The sequence below is a fragment of the Armigeres subalbatus genome, chromosome 2 (assembly GCF_024139115.2).
Source record: "Armigeres subalbatus isolate Guangzhou_Male chromosome 2, GZ_Asu_2, whole genome shotgun sequence".
Classification (NCBI taxonomy): domain Eukaryota; kingdom Metazoa; phylum Arthropoda; class Insecta; order Diptera; family Culicidae; genus Armigeres; species Armigeres subalbatus.
In genome coordinates, this window is record NC_085140.1 from 42,263,620 (window position 1) to 42,282,357 (window position 18,738).

At 38.6% G+C, this 18,738-nt stretch overlaps 1 protein-coding gene across 13 annotated transcripts in view; it reads left to right on the forward strand.

Annotated features, from left to right (window-relative positions):
• Window positions 1–18,738, forward strand: part of LOC134218489 (gamma-aminobutyric acid receptor subunit beta) — a 269,248-nt gene that overhangs the window by 148,298 nt on the left and 102,212 nt on the right. For 3 of the 13 annotated variants that reach the window (XM_062697554.1, XM_062697563.1, XM_062697552.1), the window contains exon 4: window positions 8,584–8,651. The exons of the other annotated variants lie outside the window; for them this stretch is intronic. In XM_062697554.1, coding sequence (XP_062553538.1) covers window positions 8,584–8,651 — 68 coding nt within the window. The remainder of the gene's footprint in view (window positions 1–8,583; window positions 8,652–18,738) is intronic. 13 annotated transcript variants of the gene reach the window in all.

Here is an 18,738-nt window from a genome sequence, read left to right on the forward strand (position 1 = left end):
TACATACTTAGCTTAGCTTTAGCTTAGCTTTAGCTTAGCTTTAGCTTAGCTTTAGCTTAGCTTTAGCTTAGCTTTAGCTTAGCTTTAGCTTAGCTTTAGCTTAGCTTTAGCTTAGCTTTAGCTTAGCTTTAGCTTAGCTAGCTTTTAGCTAGCTTTAGCTAGTTTTTAGTTAGCTTAGCTTAGCTAGTTTAGTTTAGCTTTTAGCTAGCTTAGCTTAGCGATGAAGTGAAGCTTTTAGCTAGCTTTTAGTTTAGAAGTTAGTTCCTGTTTAGCAGTGAAGCGAAGCTGTTCAGCCCTGTTCACCACCCCAGCCCACCCTGTTCCCACCCCAGCCCTGTTCCCCAGCTGTTCCACCCCACCCCACCTGTCTGTTCCCACCCCAGCCCCACCTGTTCCTGTTCCCCACCCCACCTGTCTCCACCCCTGTTCCTGTTCCACCCTGTTCCACCCACCAGTTCCACCCCTCCACCCCACCCCTGTTCCCACCTGTTCCAGTTCCCCACTCCCTGTTCCACCACCCTGTTCCTGTTCCCACCCCACCCCACCTGTTCCAGCCTGTTCTGTTCCTGTTCTGTTCCCACCCTGTTCCACCCCACCCCACCCCACTCCACCAGCCCCTGTTCCTGTTCCCCAGCCTCAGCCCACCTGTTCCAGCCCCCCTGTCTCCACCTCTGTCTCAGCTCCACCTGTCTCCACCCCAGCCTGTTCCCAGCCCCAGCCTCCCCAGCCCCAGCCCCCAGCTCCCAGCCCCCCCTGTTCAGCCCCACTCACCTGTTCACCTCCCCTGTTCCCAGCTCCCAGCCCCAGCTCCCAGTTCCCCACCTGCCCACTCCAGCCCCAGCTCACCTCAGCCTGTTCCAGCCCACTCAGCCCCACTCAGCCTCAGCTCCCACCTGTTCACCAGCCTCAGCCACCCAGCCTCACCTCCAGCTTTTATTTAGCTTTAGCTAGCTTTTAGCTTAGCTTTAGTTTAGCTTTTAGCTTAGTTTTTAGCTTAGCTTTTAGCTTAGTTAGCTTAGCTTAGCTTAGCTAGCTTAGTTTAGCTCCTTTAGCTTAGCTTTAGCTAGCTTTAGCTTAGTTTAGCTTATTAGCTTAGCTTTAGCTTTAGCTTAGCTTTAGCTTAGCTTTAGCTTAGCTTTAGCTTAGCTTTAGCTTAGCTTTAGCTTAGCTTTAGCTTAGCTTTAGCTTAGCTTTAGCTTAGCTTTAGCTTAGCTTTAGCTTAGCTTTAGCTTAGCTTTAGCTTACTTTGCGGAACAGGCTTTACGGCTAATCAAGTCAAACAACATGATAAATATAGTCCGGCGGATCTGGTCATTTTACTGAAACTGTTGTTAAGCTTTTTGCTGTTGAAGTCGTTCAGCCGTACAGGTCTTTTGAGTAGAAATACTTCACTTCTTCAATGGATCTACATTTCAACTATAGTACAATCCTATTGCATGAGTATTTAGTATATAGTTTGTTTTTTATTCTTTATCAAAGTGAATTTTGGCAGGAAGCCTGTTCTTAACTGATCAGCTGTATTAACTCAGGAACCAGATGGGCTCCTGAGCAATAGAGGAAAGGTCGTTGGTGGACTTCGTCAGTTTGGCCGACGAAGACTTGGGAAGAAGAAACCTCTATCTATAAATGGATCACCTCCATGCGCTGTTTTCCAGACTAATTTGGTTCATAGATTTCTTTCATATTTGTTTAACACAAGCAGGCATCTTCCCTCGTAGACGCATTCGACCGGCCGTGGCTAAGCCAGCTTGGACGGCCGAGTGGGGAAGTCCTCCTTGACGGTTAGGGCCTACGAGCCGAGGAATCGTCCGATGAAGAACTTTGACGGCTTAGCGGGCCGAGCCGTGTGTTGGACTGAAAAGTAGTCCGAAAAGGACGTAGAAAAAAGAAAGGTCCTGAACACTTTCTTGGATGTTAAAACTAGCTCCTGATAGAAAAGGGAGGGAGTTCTTACACACTGTTTTAACTGCACTTTCAAAAGTTCGTCTTTAGCACACGGACGCCTGATTCGGTATGGGGCCGAATTTGGGCAATATAATTTATAAAAAAAAATCCTTATTTTCCCGCATTTTTATTCCATCCAACATGGTCTATCTGACATTACCTGCCATGTTGGATGTTTGGTAGGCGGCTTATTATATTTACGGCCGTGCAACCCTAAACCCTGTTTTCATACGAGAAGCGTGAAGGTTCCGTATAAATATAACAAAAATGCATAATTTGTAACCAAACTGTTACACGTCACAAGTAGGGACGATGCTTTTAGGAATCTGTATAACATAACTCTGTCTCCTAGTAACTTAATTCCGACCTATATGGTTGCAGTGACTTCTATATGATTTGGTTTAGTCGAACCTAAGTCACAGAAACTCGTCTCTGACATGTTTGTCACTTGGGTTGCCACTCATCCGGGTAGTCCGGTCAAACTATGTTCTATGGACCAGCACCAGAAATAGGGCTTTATCGGAAAGAGGAAGATTTTTGAGCATGGGATAACCATTCCCCATCCAATTCAGAAGACTTACCCCTACTCCTCTGGACAGCACAAAGTACAGCTCCCCTGCTGAATAGAGTTGATTGAGCTGGGTATTCTGTACGTCAGGAGAGATTTGGAAGTGTTCCAAGGTCAAGATTGAGCGTCAAGAGACGCAAAGTACTCACCAAGTGCCTCGGCTACTTCCTGAGGATCGGAGATGGTCCGATTTTGAACGCTCGAGTTGATTGGGGTGGACCTCCGCTTTCAGTTTGGCAGTGGTTTGAGACGGCTTTACAGAGTCATGGAAGCCCTTGACATTGTTTTTGTTTGGCCTCTTGTATAACAGACCAGCACTATAGGATTTTTTGCTTATGCACTTCTTTATGCTTTATGCGGCATTCAGGGCTGTTTGGGTAGAGTCGGAGAAAGTTTATTACTAGGCGATTGAAGGCCTCTCAGTTAGCGTATTGGAAGTTGTGAGGGGAGCCATGGCAAATTGGAAATGAATTGCTCCCGTTGAATAAAGTCGATGAACCATCGTCGGCTGGTTCAAAGGCCACAAGGATCTCTTCTTGTGCCGACCCAAACATGATGGTGGGCATTTATGTTCCCCAGGATAAGGGGGAACGAGCTGGGGGTCACGGTGTTTTTGTCCAAAAATGCTTATTTAAAAAAAAAATCAATGTCTCTGAAACACCCACTACACGATAGCATAAACTTTCCTCCTTCACATAAATGCAATTATAAAATGTTCTATCGAGGGATTTTTTTTCCATACATTTCCGGAAAATGAAACTTCAGAAGTTTGCACGTAAAATACTTTAAAAAAATAATAAATGTTCTAGATCCCCCATTAAAACGCTTAAGTTTATCCACGACACGAAAGAGAAGACCATATTACTCTCGCGTAGTGGATGTTTCAGAGATGTTCTTTTTTAAATAATATGTCCCCATAGAGACATCGTGGCATAAGTTCACACACCTTGTGTTTGACTAATGATATAGGTCCGCATGGAAGGCAGCCGTTGACCTTGGTGATTGTTAAACTGCCTTGGACGCGTATCTGGTGAAGCAAGTACAATGGGAACATTATGCCCAGAAAAGCCAAGAATGTTTTCCACCTAAAAACATGCTAGACCTGACCAAAAAGCGAACTCATTTCCGGACTGGCAATCCAACGATAAAGGAGGCCGGAAAATTCGTTTCATCGAAATTGTCTTTTGGATAAAAGGGCCATTTGGTCAAAAATATCATTTGATCGAACAGGTCATAAATATCGTTGGCTTAACGGATCATGTGGACAAAAATGTATGATTTTTTCCACTTTAATGACTTGTACATTCCAATGGTTTCAGAAGAAGTAAACGTAAGACTGATGAGTTCCAAAAGTTGTTTTTCATAATGTTGAATGTTCTCTTTTTGGCACAAATATGTCAATTTTGATATTTTAAATCATCTCTCAAGTATCTAAGTAGGATTTCCACCATGGCTTTCCTCGTATGATTTTTAAAGAGTAAAAGTTACGTCGTTTGAAAGAAACAAATCGATATGATTAGAAAGTACAAAGGCGGTACAAAAAAAGATGTCTCTGCCATACGCTCGGAAATATTTACGACATTTTTTAAATTCAACCAAAATATTTTAGTTTCTTTTGGGAGTTTATTTTAAGGTTAAACTCTGCTCAGAAACATTAGATTCCCTCTATGATTATAAGATTTTGGGACAATTCAAGGAGAAATAATCCTACAACATGTTTACACACTTAAAATAAATCGCCAAATTCGGTAAAATTTTACCGAAATCTCAACAGCAGAACTGTTCGGTAAATAAATTTACTGATTTTCGGTGATTTTGACAGTTGGACAATGGAAAAAATTACAAAAAATCTGTAAAATATTACCGAACAGTTCTGCTGTTGAGATTTCGGTAAAATTTACCGAATACTGTGAAATGAGTTAAGTGTGTATAATAAAAATGACAACAATAATGGTTGGTAACTGACCGTTAAAATTATCTCTGCGTTAGAGATAAGCCAGCCTAGGGCTGCAAGTCAATCTAATGAAGACAATAATAATAATCTATGCTTTGTTTGATATAGGAACAAAAACATTAAAAATCGAACTTTGTGTTTTAAATTTCAAAAATGTGTTTCTTTTGCTTTGAATTTCGAAATAGGAACTGAAGCACATCTCATTGGATTTCCTATTTCTGAACAAAAACCAAAGCTGAACCTAAACTTTATTTAGTGCAGTCAGATTTCGTAGACGTACAATTATCTAAAAGCTACCCAGCATAATTTCTTCCGAAAATAAAAAAAAATCACGACCACAAATGAGAAAAGCGCAACAGCACATAAAAACAACACATAGCTCGATAAATACATCACAGCACCACGGTGCAGTTCATTTCAGGTGAAATCCCAGCAATAAACACGTTCCCCAACACCGGAGTGCCTTGGGGGGAAAACTTTATCGTCACCAACAACGTACCAATCAAGGCGTGTTGAAGTTTGCTCTATGCATACAAAATCCTACCAAACGACACATCTCCCCGCCCGACCCACATACACACGTACACTCTCGAGTATGATATGCAATAGACGACACACATGCACACTCACGTCGGTGGACGTCGGAAATGGTATGATATGAGAATGAAAATGAAATGTGAAACATGCGGCAACACTGATACACCCACACCCGATTCGTATTCGTATTGTTACCCCATTGCTTAATACCAGCACCGACGACAGATAACCAACCAACCGAATTTATTCGCGATCCTAACTATTGTGCCTTTCGCGTGGAACACAACATCGTGATTTGAAGAGACATCTGTATCTGTATCAATGTCTTGATCGACTCAAGCATGTACTTCTAACGCTCTTGTATGAGGTACTATTTATGATCGATCCAATTAAAAGATGACGACGTGTCCATTACACTGCTCTGTAAGTGTTTGCATATAATTATATTAATCCAACGTGTCAATAGCGATATAGTGTCTGGAATATGACATCAGGAAAGGATATAACTAGAATTGACAACCCAGCTTCAAATTATCTGATGAACGGGTCGTCTAGACTAGACGTCGATTGCTCTTTATTATAATTCCAATATAATTGTTATTGCGTTTTCAGCGAAGCAATTTTATCGTTTTAAAAGTATGGTTTGCAATCCTTAGTATACTGTATTCATGTGTTAAACCGGATACGTGATACTATCTGACGGATCGGTCAACCGGCGACGACCAAACATTTGAAAGCTGGTGGCTTCACAAAGAGAAATCAGGAAGTAGGAAAAAAAAACTTTCGTCATCATAAACTTTTCCGTCTCCTTGTCAAACAACTCCGGACAGCCAACGACGACGGCTGACAAATCCAGACCGTTTTGTGTGAAACAAGTTTTCACCGCTGTCATTAATGTTGGTATTGAATTGTGTACGCTCTTATTCCGTTTCATGTGCATGTTGGGCTGACTCCCGGGATCTATGCTTCAGGTCCCGGTTAATTTCCGAAACAATCTTAGGGTGGGCCACATCTCATAGTTATCATACGAGTTATTAGACGCTTCATCATATCATATCAGTTTGAATATCGGTTAATTATAAGGCTAAGGCTGTTACTAATGTTGAAGATGAAAACATGATTTACCGCTCTTCTGGTGCTTAAAAAACTTTAATACTTAATTGTTAAATAATAGGTTACTATGTCTGAAACTTGATTATGCATATGTACAACATGTGATAGATTTAGTTCGGAAAAGGTATTGGAGGGTAACCGCCCCTTCGGTGGGATTTGATCCCACGACCCCGGGATCAAACCCCACCGAAGGGGCGGTTACCCTCCAATACCTTTTCCGAACTAAATCTATCACATGTTGTACATATGCATAATCAAGTTTCAGACATAGTAATTAATTTCCACTCCGGGTGGCTTAATACCCGGCATATAGGCAATTAACTTTGAATGTACTGAAATAATAGGTTTTTTTTACATTAACACAATCAGTTTCTTAGCTTCTTCGGTTAATTGACATAGTCAGAATAAATTCGTTTCACTAGTTCAAGTAATCTGCACATATCGATCAGTTTAATCAATTATATATTTTTTTAATGACATATTCCCTTTAATGGCCCACTTGATTAGTTAACTCGATCGGTTATTCAAAGCTACGGCTCAAGCAATGTTTGCTTACTGCCTAGTCTTTGTTGAAAGCTCTTGGATCGATAGGTCCAATGAACAATATGGCAATGCAGCATCTGGATTGATTTCAATTTCTAATTTTGCCCCACCCTGCTTGCCATTATATTTGAAATTAACTTAAGAGCGATGGAAAACCACCACCTCCTTGCCCCACCATTTTGTCGGCGGAATGATTTTAGTGGTTTTGACATGCCAACAAAAGAAAACCCTATTGGCTTGAAGATGCAAAATTTTCTAGCCATTGATAGCAGTCAGCCATTGCCAGTAATATTGTGATGAGGGCAGCTTCTGTCGTTTCACTTTATAATTAGACGAGTCAAATTGTCGCGGGCCGTCCTCGTTGACGTCGTCGTTTTGGCCAAGAACGTGTCAAACCATCGGCGTGTCATTGGTAGAAAAGGCCAGTCGTTGTGTTTGAACTCGAGCTTCCGAGGTTGCTTTCAGAGTCGTGACAGAGAAATAGGTCCCACCCAGACTGATTTCTCTGTTCTTCCAAAACAATTCTTCGCTATCGTGAAAAAGGGAAATGGAATGGAATCATAACCCACTGTGATTTGTAGCCAACGTGCACATGAAACAACCGCAAACTGCCATGAAGACAATTGAACTTTAATTATGCGGCATCAGAAAAGTTAGAAAAGTAAGTTATTTTGTATATGAGCTCGACACAAGTTTCTGCAAAGCTGTCTTCTGGAATGAGTTTCATGATAAAAAAGAAACTACATCTCATTTTCTGTGAAGCTCAGCCGTCAATGAAGCAAATTAGCTTGGTTGGAGTAGTCAAGATCAAGGACGATTTAAAAATATTTACCATTCAAAACTGCTTTTATACCTTCGAGAAAACAATCAGCAGCTAAAATTATTTATTTTTCATAATATGTATTATGGGGACGGTCAAGGATTTCACCAAGCTATTAACTTTAACTTGCATTAAATTAAATCTGTTCTGTTTCCATATTTTCCATCAGTTGTCGTTGTGACTTCCAATCGTTAGAGCACTCCATCTACTACCGTTACATTCCACCAGATTTGTAAACTTCTGATTCGGTTTCTGTATCCAGCAGTAACAGACTTTTTCATTTATTGTTATTCAGTATGATTTACATCCCAAATACATAAGCCACCAAGTACTGTAATCCATTGAAACTTAGTAAAAGCAGGCGATGGGGACACTAAAATAGCAATGTACATAGTTTTAATAACAACAACTTACTCCTAATCAGCAATAAATTGCTATAACTTTCGCAGTTGATTACAGATCTCCCGCTTTATTCAACTCGCAGTACTTTTATCAACGAATCGTGTATATAAGCATTTGTGCTCAGTATTGTGCTCTTTCAGGTTTTCTTTAGTTTTCTTAGAATTTGTTTTACTGCTGAGAAAGCTAGTATTTCTATTATTAAAACTCACGATAAAATAGTAAAACAAACGAACTTGCGACATCACTATGCAGAGTACATTTGAACAATACAACTCTACTTAATGCAGGCAAAAACTATGTAATATGAACTTATTTGATTTGGTTTTCATTAAGAGAACCCTAGATCTACACATGAACTCATTACTGTCTTTAGTTCCACCGATTTATGTTCCGTCGTGATCGGAAGTCCCAACCCAAAACAAAATCCAGGAGATGTTAATCAGAATTATATGTTGAATAATTATGTAGCAACATAAACCAAGTCAATGATCAGATCCAACTAAGCGCAAGCACAAAACTAAAATTAAAAGATATTTCGTCAACCTAACACTACATCTACGAGACAAATATAGCTGTAGAAGACACAGATTAGCAGAACTATCCTTGAAAACTTCCCCAAACGAGTGCCTTAAAAATCCAAACCTCCGAACAATCCCGCAAATGAAACCGTTATTTATCTAGACTTGCAAACTCTGATTCCAGGTCCCCCGGTGGAAGTTGGTGTTACAATGTATGTGCTGAGTATCAGTTCGGTGTCGGAAGTTCTAATGGTACTTAACAGCCTTCAGATATATTACGTATCGTAATTATCCCCCTATAACGCAATGCTCGTACTCAAGAGAATACTCACACTAACTGCCAGCGGTAGCTGTGGGTCCAGGGTTTCGGTGCTCGCCGAAAACACAAACGCCAAGGCGGAAGCGATCCAGAGGGCCGTAAACGAGCCGTCGCCGGAAACAGTTCAGATAGCGACACAAATTGGCAAACTATTCCGCACACTTCTGGTTCGGCTCACTCCTGGTCAAATAAGCGAGTCACCAGAAGCCCCTTGCAACCGGGACCCACACTCTGCATAACAAAGTATTGCCTCTCTGTCTGTTGTTTATGTCGAGTGTATATTATACTAACCGGAAAAAAACTGCATAATGCGATATGCTAATTTTCACATACTGTATTGATCTATATTTAACCGAACATGTATACGCTTTGTATATTAGTTTCTGTTTGTTTTACGATAAACAACCTTCAGTTGAAGCCAATCAAACCGACGGAGGACTTCCTGAGTTGTATTTTTTCCATCAAATTACTAACTGTTGGATGTTGTTTTGAGACGTTTTCAATTCACTTGACCGAAACGAAGCTGCCTCATGTCACCGGAAGCTCGCGCGCGGAGAGATGATACAAAGCCAATACTTCCGCTCATCTCTCCCGTTTCCTTTCTCTATCTCTTTCTCTATATTTCCTCTCTGTCGCGTCACATTGCAAGAAATATGTAGTCAGAAAGTACAAAGCATAATCGACTCTAGAGACCATGCGCCATAGAATAGATAAATTACCAAAAAAAAACGCTTCTTCGCTGTGCTAAAACTCGACCTCTTGAAACCACCTAACGCAAAACCAGTTCCCAATTTTCGAGCAACGTTTCGATCAGAACGGATGGAAAGTCAATTCTTCGGTTCGGTTTATGATTTCTCTCTGTCATGGATTCCGTTGTCATTCGATTTTAGTTTGCGTCTCACAACCCTGAATACTTCGGTTGTGTGCATGCACGAGAGTATCATTGTATCGATATTGAGCCATAATAAATAAAAATAACATTCGTTTTTTATTACTTTCTACTCCCCTGCGTCACTCCGAACCACAACCATAGTAACATCTCGATTTTTTTTATTATTGTTTTCAAAGCTGTGTCTTTCATTGATTGATTTCGTTATAATCTCGATGTGGCAGTGATTTTTCATCATCTAATATTAAGTTCTTTCTAGTTTAATTGAAATTGTGTTTTCTTCTCTAATTGTTAAAAATGTCACTTCGGTACCAACGATGTTTTTTTTATAAAGACTTTTCAAACTAAAACAAGAATTCATATTTTTTTTATTTTCATATAAACTGGAATAAATTTCCATTGTCACTCTATTTTTCATCACATTTTTAATTATTTGGAAATGATTGTCGGTTTCTGTCACATCAGTTTTCAGTGAAATTCAAGATTTTCAAATGAAAAATCTAAATTTGGGGGGGGGATGTCCTCCCGAGTTCAACCGTTTAAGACGAGTTTAGTACTTTCCATTCAATTCCACTACGTTTCGTTATCTTTGCAGATACGTATTTCGACCTCAACTGTGAGGCCGTCTTCAGTGTCTCGTACTTGACTCGACTTAGTTTCCCGAGTTTCCGAAGAGAATTTCTCCCGAAAAGAGAATTTCTCCCGAAAGCCAAAACGAAATTCTTCTGAATTCCCAAAAGGAAATTCTTCCGAATTTCCAAATAAGGAAATTAATACAAATTTCAAAAAAAAATCTTCCGAATTTCTGAGAAAACAATTCTTCCGATTTTCAGAACAAAAATTCTACGGATCTTCCGAAAGAAAATTCCTTCGAATTTTCTAAAGGAAATTCCTCCGAATTTCCGAAACGAAATTCCCCCGAATTTCCGAAGAGAAATTCCTCCGAATTTTCAAAGGAAAATTCCTTCGAATTTGCAAAGGGAAATTCTCCCGAATTTCCGAAGAGAAAATCCTCCAAATTTCTGAAGGGAAATTCTTCCGAATTTCCGAAGGGAAATTCCTCCGAATTTCCGAAGGGAAATTCCTCCGAATTTCCAAAGGGAAATTCCTCCGAATTTCCGAAGGGAAATTCCTCCGAATTTCCGAAGGGAAATTCTTCCGAATCTCCGGAGAGAAATTCTTCCGAATTTCCGAAGGAAAATTCCTCCAAATTTTCGAAGGGAAATTCCTCCGAATTTCCGAAGGGAAATTCCTCCGAAAATTTCCGAAGGGAAATTCCTCCGAATTTCCGAAGGGAAATTCCTCCGAATTTCCGAAGGGAAAATCCTCCGAATTTCCGAAAGGAAAATCCTCCGAATTTCCGAAGGGAAATTCCTCCGAATTTCCGAAGGGAAATTCCTCCGAATTTCCGAAGGGAAGTTCCTCCGAATTTCCGTAGGGAAATTCTTCCGAATTTCCGAAGGGAAATTCCTCCGAATTTCCGAAGGGAAATTCCTCCGAATTTCCGAAGGGAAATTCATCCGAATTCCAGAAAGTAAATTCCTCCGAATTTCCGAAGGGAAATTCCTCCAAATTTCCGAAGGGAAATTCCTCCGAATTTCCGAAGAGAAATACTTCCGAAGGAAAATTCCTCCGAATTTCCGAAGGGAAATTTCTTCTAAGGAAAATTCCTCCGAATTTCCGAGGGAAAATTCCTCCGAATTTCCGAAGGAAAATTTCTCCGAATTTCCGAAGGGAAATTCCTCCAAATTTCCGAAGGGAAATTCCTCCGAATTTCCGAAGGGAAATTCCTCCGAATTTCCGAAGGGAAATTCCTCCGAATTTCCGAAGGGAAATTCCTCCGAATTTCCGAAGGGAAATTCCTCCGAATTTCCGAAGGGAAATTCCTCCGAATTTTCGAAGGGAAATTCCTCCGAATTTCCGAAGGGAAATTCCTCCGAATTTCCGAAGGGAAATTCCTCCGAATTTCCGAAGGGTAATTCCTCCGAATTTCCGAAGGGTAATTCCTCCGAATTTCCGAAGGGTAATTCCTCCGAATTTCCGAAGGGAAATTCCTCCGAATTTCCGAAGGGAAATTCCTCCGAATTTCCGAATGGAAATTCTTCCGAATTTCCGAAAGGAAATTCCTCAGAATTTCCGAAGGGTAATTCCTCCGAATTTCCTAAGGAAAACTCCTCTGAATTTCCGAAGGGAAATTCCTTCGAATTTCCGAAGGGAAATTCCTCCGAATTTCCGAAGAGAAATTCCTCCGAATTTCCGAAGGGAATTTCCTCCGAACTTCCAAAGGGAAATTCCTCCGAATTTTCGAAGGGAAATTCTTCCGAATTTACGAAATTTATCCGACTTTTCGATAGGATTTTTTTCCGAATTTTTTAGAGGAAATTCTTCCAAACATATTCTTCCGAATTTCCGAAGGGAAATTTATCCGAATTTCCGATAGAAAATTCCTCCGAATTTCCGAAGGGAAATTGCTTCGAATTGCCGAAGAGAAATTCCTCCGAATTTCCGAAGGGAAACTCCTCTGAATTTCCGAAGGGAAATTCCTTCGAATTTCCGAAGGGAAATTCCTCCGAATTTCCGAAGGGAAATTCTTCCGAATTTCCGAAGGGAAATTCTTCCGAATTTCCGAATGGAAATTCTTCCGAATTTCCGAATGGAAATTCTTCCGATTTTCCGAAGGGAAATTCCTCCGAATTTTCGAAGGGAAATTCCTCCGAATTTCCGAAGGCAAATTCCTCCGATTTTACGAAATTTTTCCGGCTTTTCGATAGGAATTTTTTCCAAACATATTCTTCCGAATTGCCGAAGAGAAATTCCTCCGAATTTCCGAAGCAAAATTCCTCCGAATTTCCGATAGAAAATTCCTCCGAATTTCCGAAGGGAAATTCCTCCGAATTTCCGAAGGGAAATTCCTCCGAATTTCCGAAGGGAAATTCCTCCGAATATACGAAAAGACATTTCTCCGAATTTCTGAAGGGAAATTCCTCCGAATTTCCGAAGGGAAATTATTCCGATTTTCCGAAGGGAATTTGCGAAGGAAAATTCTTCCAAATTTACGAAGGGAAATTCTTCAGAATTTCCGGAGGGAAATTCTTCCGAATTTTCGAAGGGAAATTCCTCCGAATTTCCGAAAGGAAATTCCTCCGAATTGCCGAAGAGAAATTCCTCCGAATTTCCTAAGGGAATTTCTCTCCGAATTTCCGAAGGGAAAATTCCTCCGTGTTTCCGAAGGGAAATTCCTCCGAATATACGAACGGAAATTTCTCCGAATTTCTGAAGGGAAATTCCTCCGAATTTCCTAAGGTAAATTCCTCCGAATTTCCGAAGGGAAATTATTCCGAATTTCCGAAAGAAATTTGCGAAGGAAAATTCTTCCGAATTTGCGAAGGGAAATTCTTCCGAATTTCCAGAGGGAAATTTTTCCGAATTTCCGAAGGGAAATTCCTCCGAATTTCCGAAGGGAAATTCCTCCGAATTTCCTAAGGGAAATTCCTCCGAATTTCCGAAACGAAATTCCTCCGAATTTCCGAAAGGAAATTCCTCCGAATTTCCGAAAGGAAATTCCTCCGGATTTCCGAAAGGAAATTCCTCCGAATTTCCGAAAGGAAATTCCTCTAAATTTCCGAAGGGAAATTCCTCCGAATTTCCGAAGGGAAATTCCTCCGAATCTCCGAAGGGAAATCCTCCGAATTTCCTAAGAGAAATTCCTCCAAATTTCCGAAAGGAAATTTCTCCGAATATCCGAATATATCTGAAGGGAAATTCCTCCGAATTTCCGAATGGAATGTGCTTCGAATTTCCGAAGGAAAATTCCTCCGAATTTCCGAAGGGAATTTGCGAAGGGAAATTCTTCCGAATTTGCGAAGGGAAATTCTTCCAAATTTCCGACGGGAAATTCTTCCGAATTTCCAAAGGGAAATTCTTCCGAATTTCCAAAGAGAAATTCTTCCGTATTTTCGAACGGAAACTCTTCCGATTTTCCAAAGGAAAATTATGCACAATTTCCAAAGGAAAATTCTTCTGAAGTTCCGAAGGGAAATTCTACTAAGCTTCCGAAAGGAAATTCTTCCGAAAATCCTAAGGGATTTTTTCCGATTTTCTGAAAGGAATTTTTTCCAATTAACCGATGGGGAATTCTTCCAATTTTCCGGAAGGGAAATTCATCCGGTTTTCCGAAGGAAAATTCTTCCGAATTTCCGAAGGGAATTTTTTACAAATTTCCGAGGCGATATTCTTTCAAATTTCCCAAGCGAAATTCTTCCGAATTTTCAAAGGAAAATTTTTCCGAACTTCGGAAAAAAAAATTTTCCTAAATTTCGAAAAAAGAAATTCTTCTGAAATTCCGAATAAATTTTTTTTTCCGAATTTCCGAAGAGAAATTCATAAAAATTTCAGGAGGGAAATGCTTTCAAATTTCCGAAAGAAGACTCTTCCAAATTTCTGAAGGGAAATTCATTGGAGTTTCCGAAGAAAATCTCTCCCAAATTTGTGAAAGAAAATTCTCCCGAATTTTTTAGGAAAAAATTCTTTCGAGATTTCGGTAGAAAATTCTTTCATTCTTCCGAAAGAAAATTCATCCGTATTACCGAACAGAAATTCCTTCGAATTTCCTGAGCGAAAATGATCCGTATTTGCTAGGGATTTTTTTTCTTAATTTCCCAAGGGAATTTCTTCCAAACTTCCGAAGCGAAATTCTTTCGAATTTTCAAAATGAAATTTTTCCCATACCGAAAATTATCCCAAATTTTCAAAGGGAAATTCTAAAAATTTCGAATTTCATTCTACTTTGAAACTCCTAATCGAGGAAATTTCTACGCCTTTTTATAAAAGAATCTTACGAATTCTCCCGAGTTTCCGCAATTTTTTCAAATTTCCGAGTAATTAAGTAGAATTTCCAAAGGAATTTTTTTCTTCAAAATTCCAACATTTCCAGCTTTCGAAACATTCTTCCGAATATCGTGAGGAAATTCTTACCCATTTTCAAAAAAATCTTTCGGGATTTAAAGATATTCTACAAAAACTTGAAAAACATTTTTTCCGAATTTCATACAAAATTATATACCAACTTCCTGAGTAAAATCTTCCAATTTTAATTGACTTTTTTTTTACATTTCTATGTAAAGCTTTCTGATTTTCTGAAGGAACTGTTGTTCGGATAACATCATATTTAAAAAAATATATATATATATTTTTAGCAACATATTTTGTATTTTCTTGGGATTCTGAGTCTTAAAAAAAACTACCATTTTTTAACGGAAAAATGTTTTAAATCTATACGGAAAACTCCTCTATTTTTTACGCAATTCCTTGCGAATATCCAAGAATAAATCTGAATTTTTCTGCTGTTTAGCAATTAAGACGGAAGTTCAACCTGAATTCGATCACCACCGAATGCTGAATTGGATGATTAGTCAGATAAAACATTGTAGATTACATGATGACAGAAAACCGACAATTTTTTTCAGCATTTCACATTATATGTAATTATGTATTTACTTTTAGTTTAATCATTCTCATCATCAATTGTTTAGTGGAAACCAAATCAAAATATTTTCAATATATAAAATACTGTATTGAGTTTGTTGTTGGAAGCCAGAGCGAGAAACAATATTACATATCAACGAATGTGCTCAAACTTACATACGATAGAAATAGCTAGCCCGTATCTACGAGGTTCGAAACCACTAGAAGCAACAAGCCAACAGAAAATCAGCAAATATGCGCTGAGCAGAACCGTTAAGTCACTAAGCAATATATACGTGAATATTGAAAATTTTCAAATACTGTCACTACAGGACGTGACCCATTGCCCGCCTGCAAAATTTCATTTTATAATTGATTCCTTAGTTTTTAGTAAATAATCAAACATTTTTAAGTTTCTTTTTCTGTTTCTAAAGCCATCGCATTTAGGTTCGTCTTCGAAACTTGCGTTTCGAAACAAAATAGGTGTGTTTTTTTAAATCAGTTTTGTCCGGATTTAAATTTCTATTCAATTTGATTCTCTATTCGTTTTCTTCGATCTGTCACTTTATTCTTGGATATGATCAACTGTCTTCCCTTTTATGAGTTTCGATGCCAGGAAATCTTGATTGAAATCAAGACAAGAGGGTGGAGGAGCCTCCTTCATCGTACATTTCTTACATTTTGTGTTTCTCTACCTTTGTCTCTGATTTTATTTTCTATCTCTGTTTCTGTGTCTGACGGAAAACTGCAGAAACCAATCACTATCTTTTTATGTTTGTGCCATGTCTTTTCCTCCTTACGTTTCATACAACTCCAATCGCCGTCCGACCGAAAGAGTCACTCACTCCCGAGTGGTGTATAATTTGAATGAGTTTTCCTTCATCTGCCAGCGGACTTTGCTATCTGAAACTATCTATCTCGTTCGGTGAACATCGTGCGAATTATGGTACTATATGTAGCTTTTCTAGAAGGCGGAGATGTTTTTTTTGTGGAAAACTTTTTATTTTCCTACGCCGTTTTGCAGCGTGAGATTTTTCATGATGCTGCTGTCAGATGTTCCTACGGCAGCTGAATGCATTAAACATTTTGAATCTTGATTGAATTTTGATTACCGAAAAATTCGATATCTCTGAGCTGCGCTTGTCGTGATTCGCACTATTGTTTCCGAACTTTGCAATATGACCAGATTTTTCATGATGTGCTTTGTGATGCTCTTTTTCGAGTCTTAGTTATATGCTCCATCGCTTTGAGTAAATACGTCCAAACGTTTTTCGTTTGTTCCCAATCCACGAACTCTCGTTGCTTCTATGTGTGTTATGATTTAGTTTTTTTACCCCAATATCCTCAAAACGATCCTTAAGTTCAGTTTGACCTATTGATATCCAAACAATGATCGTTCGCATGGATCAACATTTTACCCGAAAACTGCAAACGAAGGCAGGCCAAACTGCAACCGCTAACCGTCCCCCACACGGCACAATCAAACCGACTCTAAAATTGCGATTCTTTCTGAGACAAATAGTCCGCAATTCTCCAAACGATGGTGTGCGTGTGTGTACGTGTAAATATTCATGTATGTTAAATTCACATCAAAGTAAAATATTCATTTTCCTACATTGTTTTTTGTTTCACGCTTTCCTACGCCAATTTCAAACATTCGATATATCAATTTAGTGAATGATTTTAGATTAGTGGTACCTACTGAAGTACATTATATAAAATAGCTTGAGTGCCACAAACTGGCTACCAATTGTTGGAAATACACGTGGCCATTTTGAACGTGCAAACATTTAAATCAGAATGCCACAATGACGCCAATATCGTTTCGACAAGCGATTCAAAATGGGTCAATTATTGATCCCTAAACTAGTTATAATCCAAAACAGTTGATGTTCAATACGCATTTTATACATAACAGGCCAGAAATTAAGTATTCACGTGCTGATAATGGAAATAGGAGAAAAACAACAGTATTCAAGTGTTCCTAGCTAAGAAAAGTTAGCTTCGTTTATTTTGTTTTCCTACTTAGGTTCAAAATTGAGTGTCAAAAACAGAAATCGACGATATTACCATTGGGATGATGGAAACTCAAATAAAAAAACATAGCTTCATCTACTTCTTGACTGGTCAATATTTAGCTTGAAGTATAATATTATGCTAAATGTATCCGAAAAAAATCAATGAACTGCATGAAATATGTTTTTGTCACATTCTCGTAGAAATAATACGTGGATACTTACAAAATACTTTTATTATCATAAGATAGTGATGCCTATGTTCATCATTTAACCCTTTCGGTATGGCCGAAAAATTAAAATTAAAAACTATGTTTTACGGATTTCCTTGAAATGCCATTTTGGCCATTTTATCTATCAGGTCGAAATATTGAAGGGAGTATTCTGGGTGTTCTAAAATGGGTAATTTGAAATGTACCTAATCTTAATTCAAATGTTTTCTAACATCATTTCTATAGTATCAGAAGTCTTTTTGGTAGCAATTAAATCAAGAAACTATAGCTTGCGACATAGATCATAGTCAAACTTCATAATCTTTTCGGCAGTTTTTGGGCACATTAATCAAGCTAGGAGGTATTCCTGGGAACCTGATTCTCCAAAAGAATAGATTGATTTTACTTCCGAAACCCATCCTACGACGTATCAAACTGAACTGTGGCCTTTTTGAGTGCTTTCTGTATTAATGAACACGTTCGGATATCTTCATGAAATGCAGTGGTTCCCTCGGGAGACTGGTCATTTTCCATTTATTTCTGAAACCCTGCTTTGATGTATCAAATTTCGTGCTGTGAAACCATTAATCAAACAGTTGTCTTTTTTGTGTATTTAATATCATTTCCCACATTCGAAAGTCTTGTAGAGAACCTAGTAACTATATGAAAAATTCTCCAAATTTTCTATAAGGAATTTTCTAAATCTTCATGCAACATTTATCAGTATTACCATGAGGAATTCCCCAGAATTTCCTTTTGAATCGCCACAAGATCTTTTTCTGTTTTTCATTGTTTTTTTCTGATTTTTCACGGGAAATTCCTATGAATTTCCACAATGAGTTTTGACAGTGAAATTCTCCTCAACTTCCACACGGATTTTTTTTTTTAATTTCCATGTGGAAGATCTATTGAATATTAAGGATAAAGTTGTCCTGAATTTCGGGTTTTTGTCGAAATTTTCGAATGATTTTTTTTAATTCTCCGGAAACAAAATTGAGAATTTTTTGGGGACTTCCATCAAAAATAAGTCTATCAACCATCATGTCATGAAATTTTCAGGGACTGAAATACAATATATAAGCTTCGTATATGCATAACTATTTCACTTAAATTCTTTATTACATCCAAATGATGGAACTTTTTTCTTAAATGAAGTCATAAAATTTTGTACAACTCCTTCAGGTGAAACCATCCGGGGTCCAAATAATTTTCACCTCGCATTTTCAGAAGCACCAATCTTAACAAAGAAGCAGATCTTTTTATTTTGGCTTTGCTGCGTCACAGCAAGCATAGAATAAAAGATGACATCTGCCCGTTGCTTCAGTATTTATAGTGGTGCCCTGGAGATGAAAAAATATTAGATTCCGAAAAGTTCATCCTTAACCAACATTTTTCTACTTTTAATCTTTCCCAACAAACAAATTAACTCATTAATGTCAAA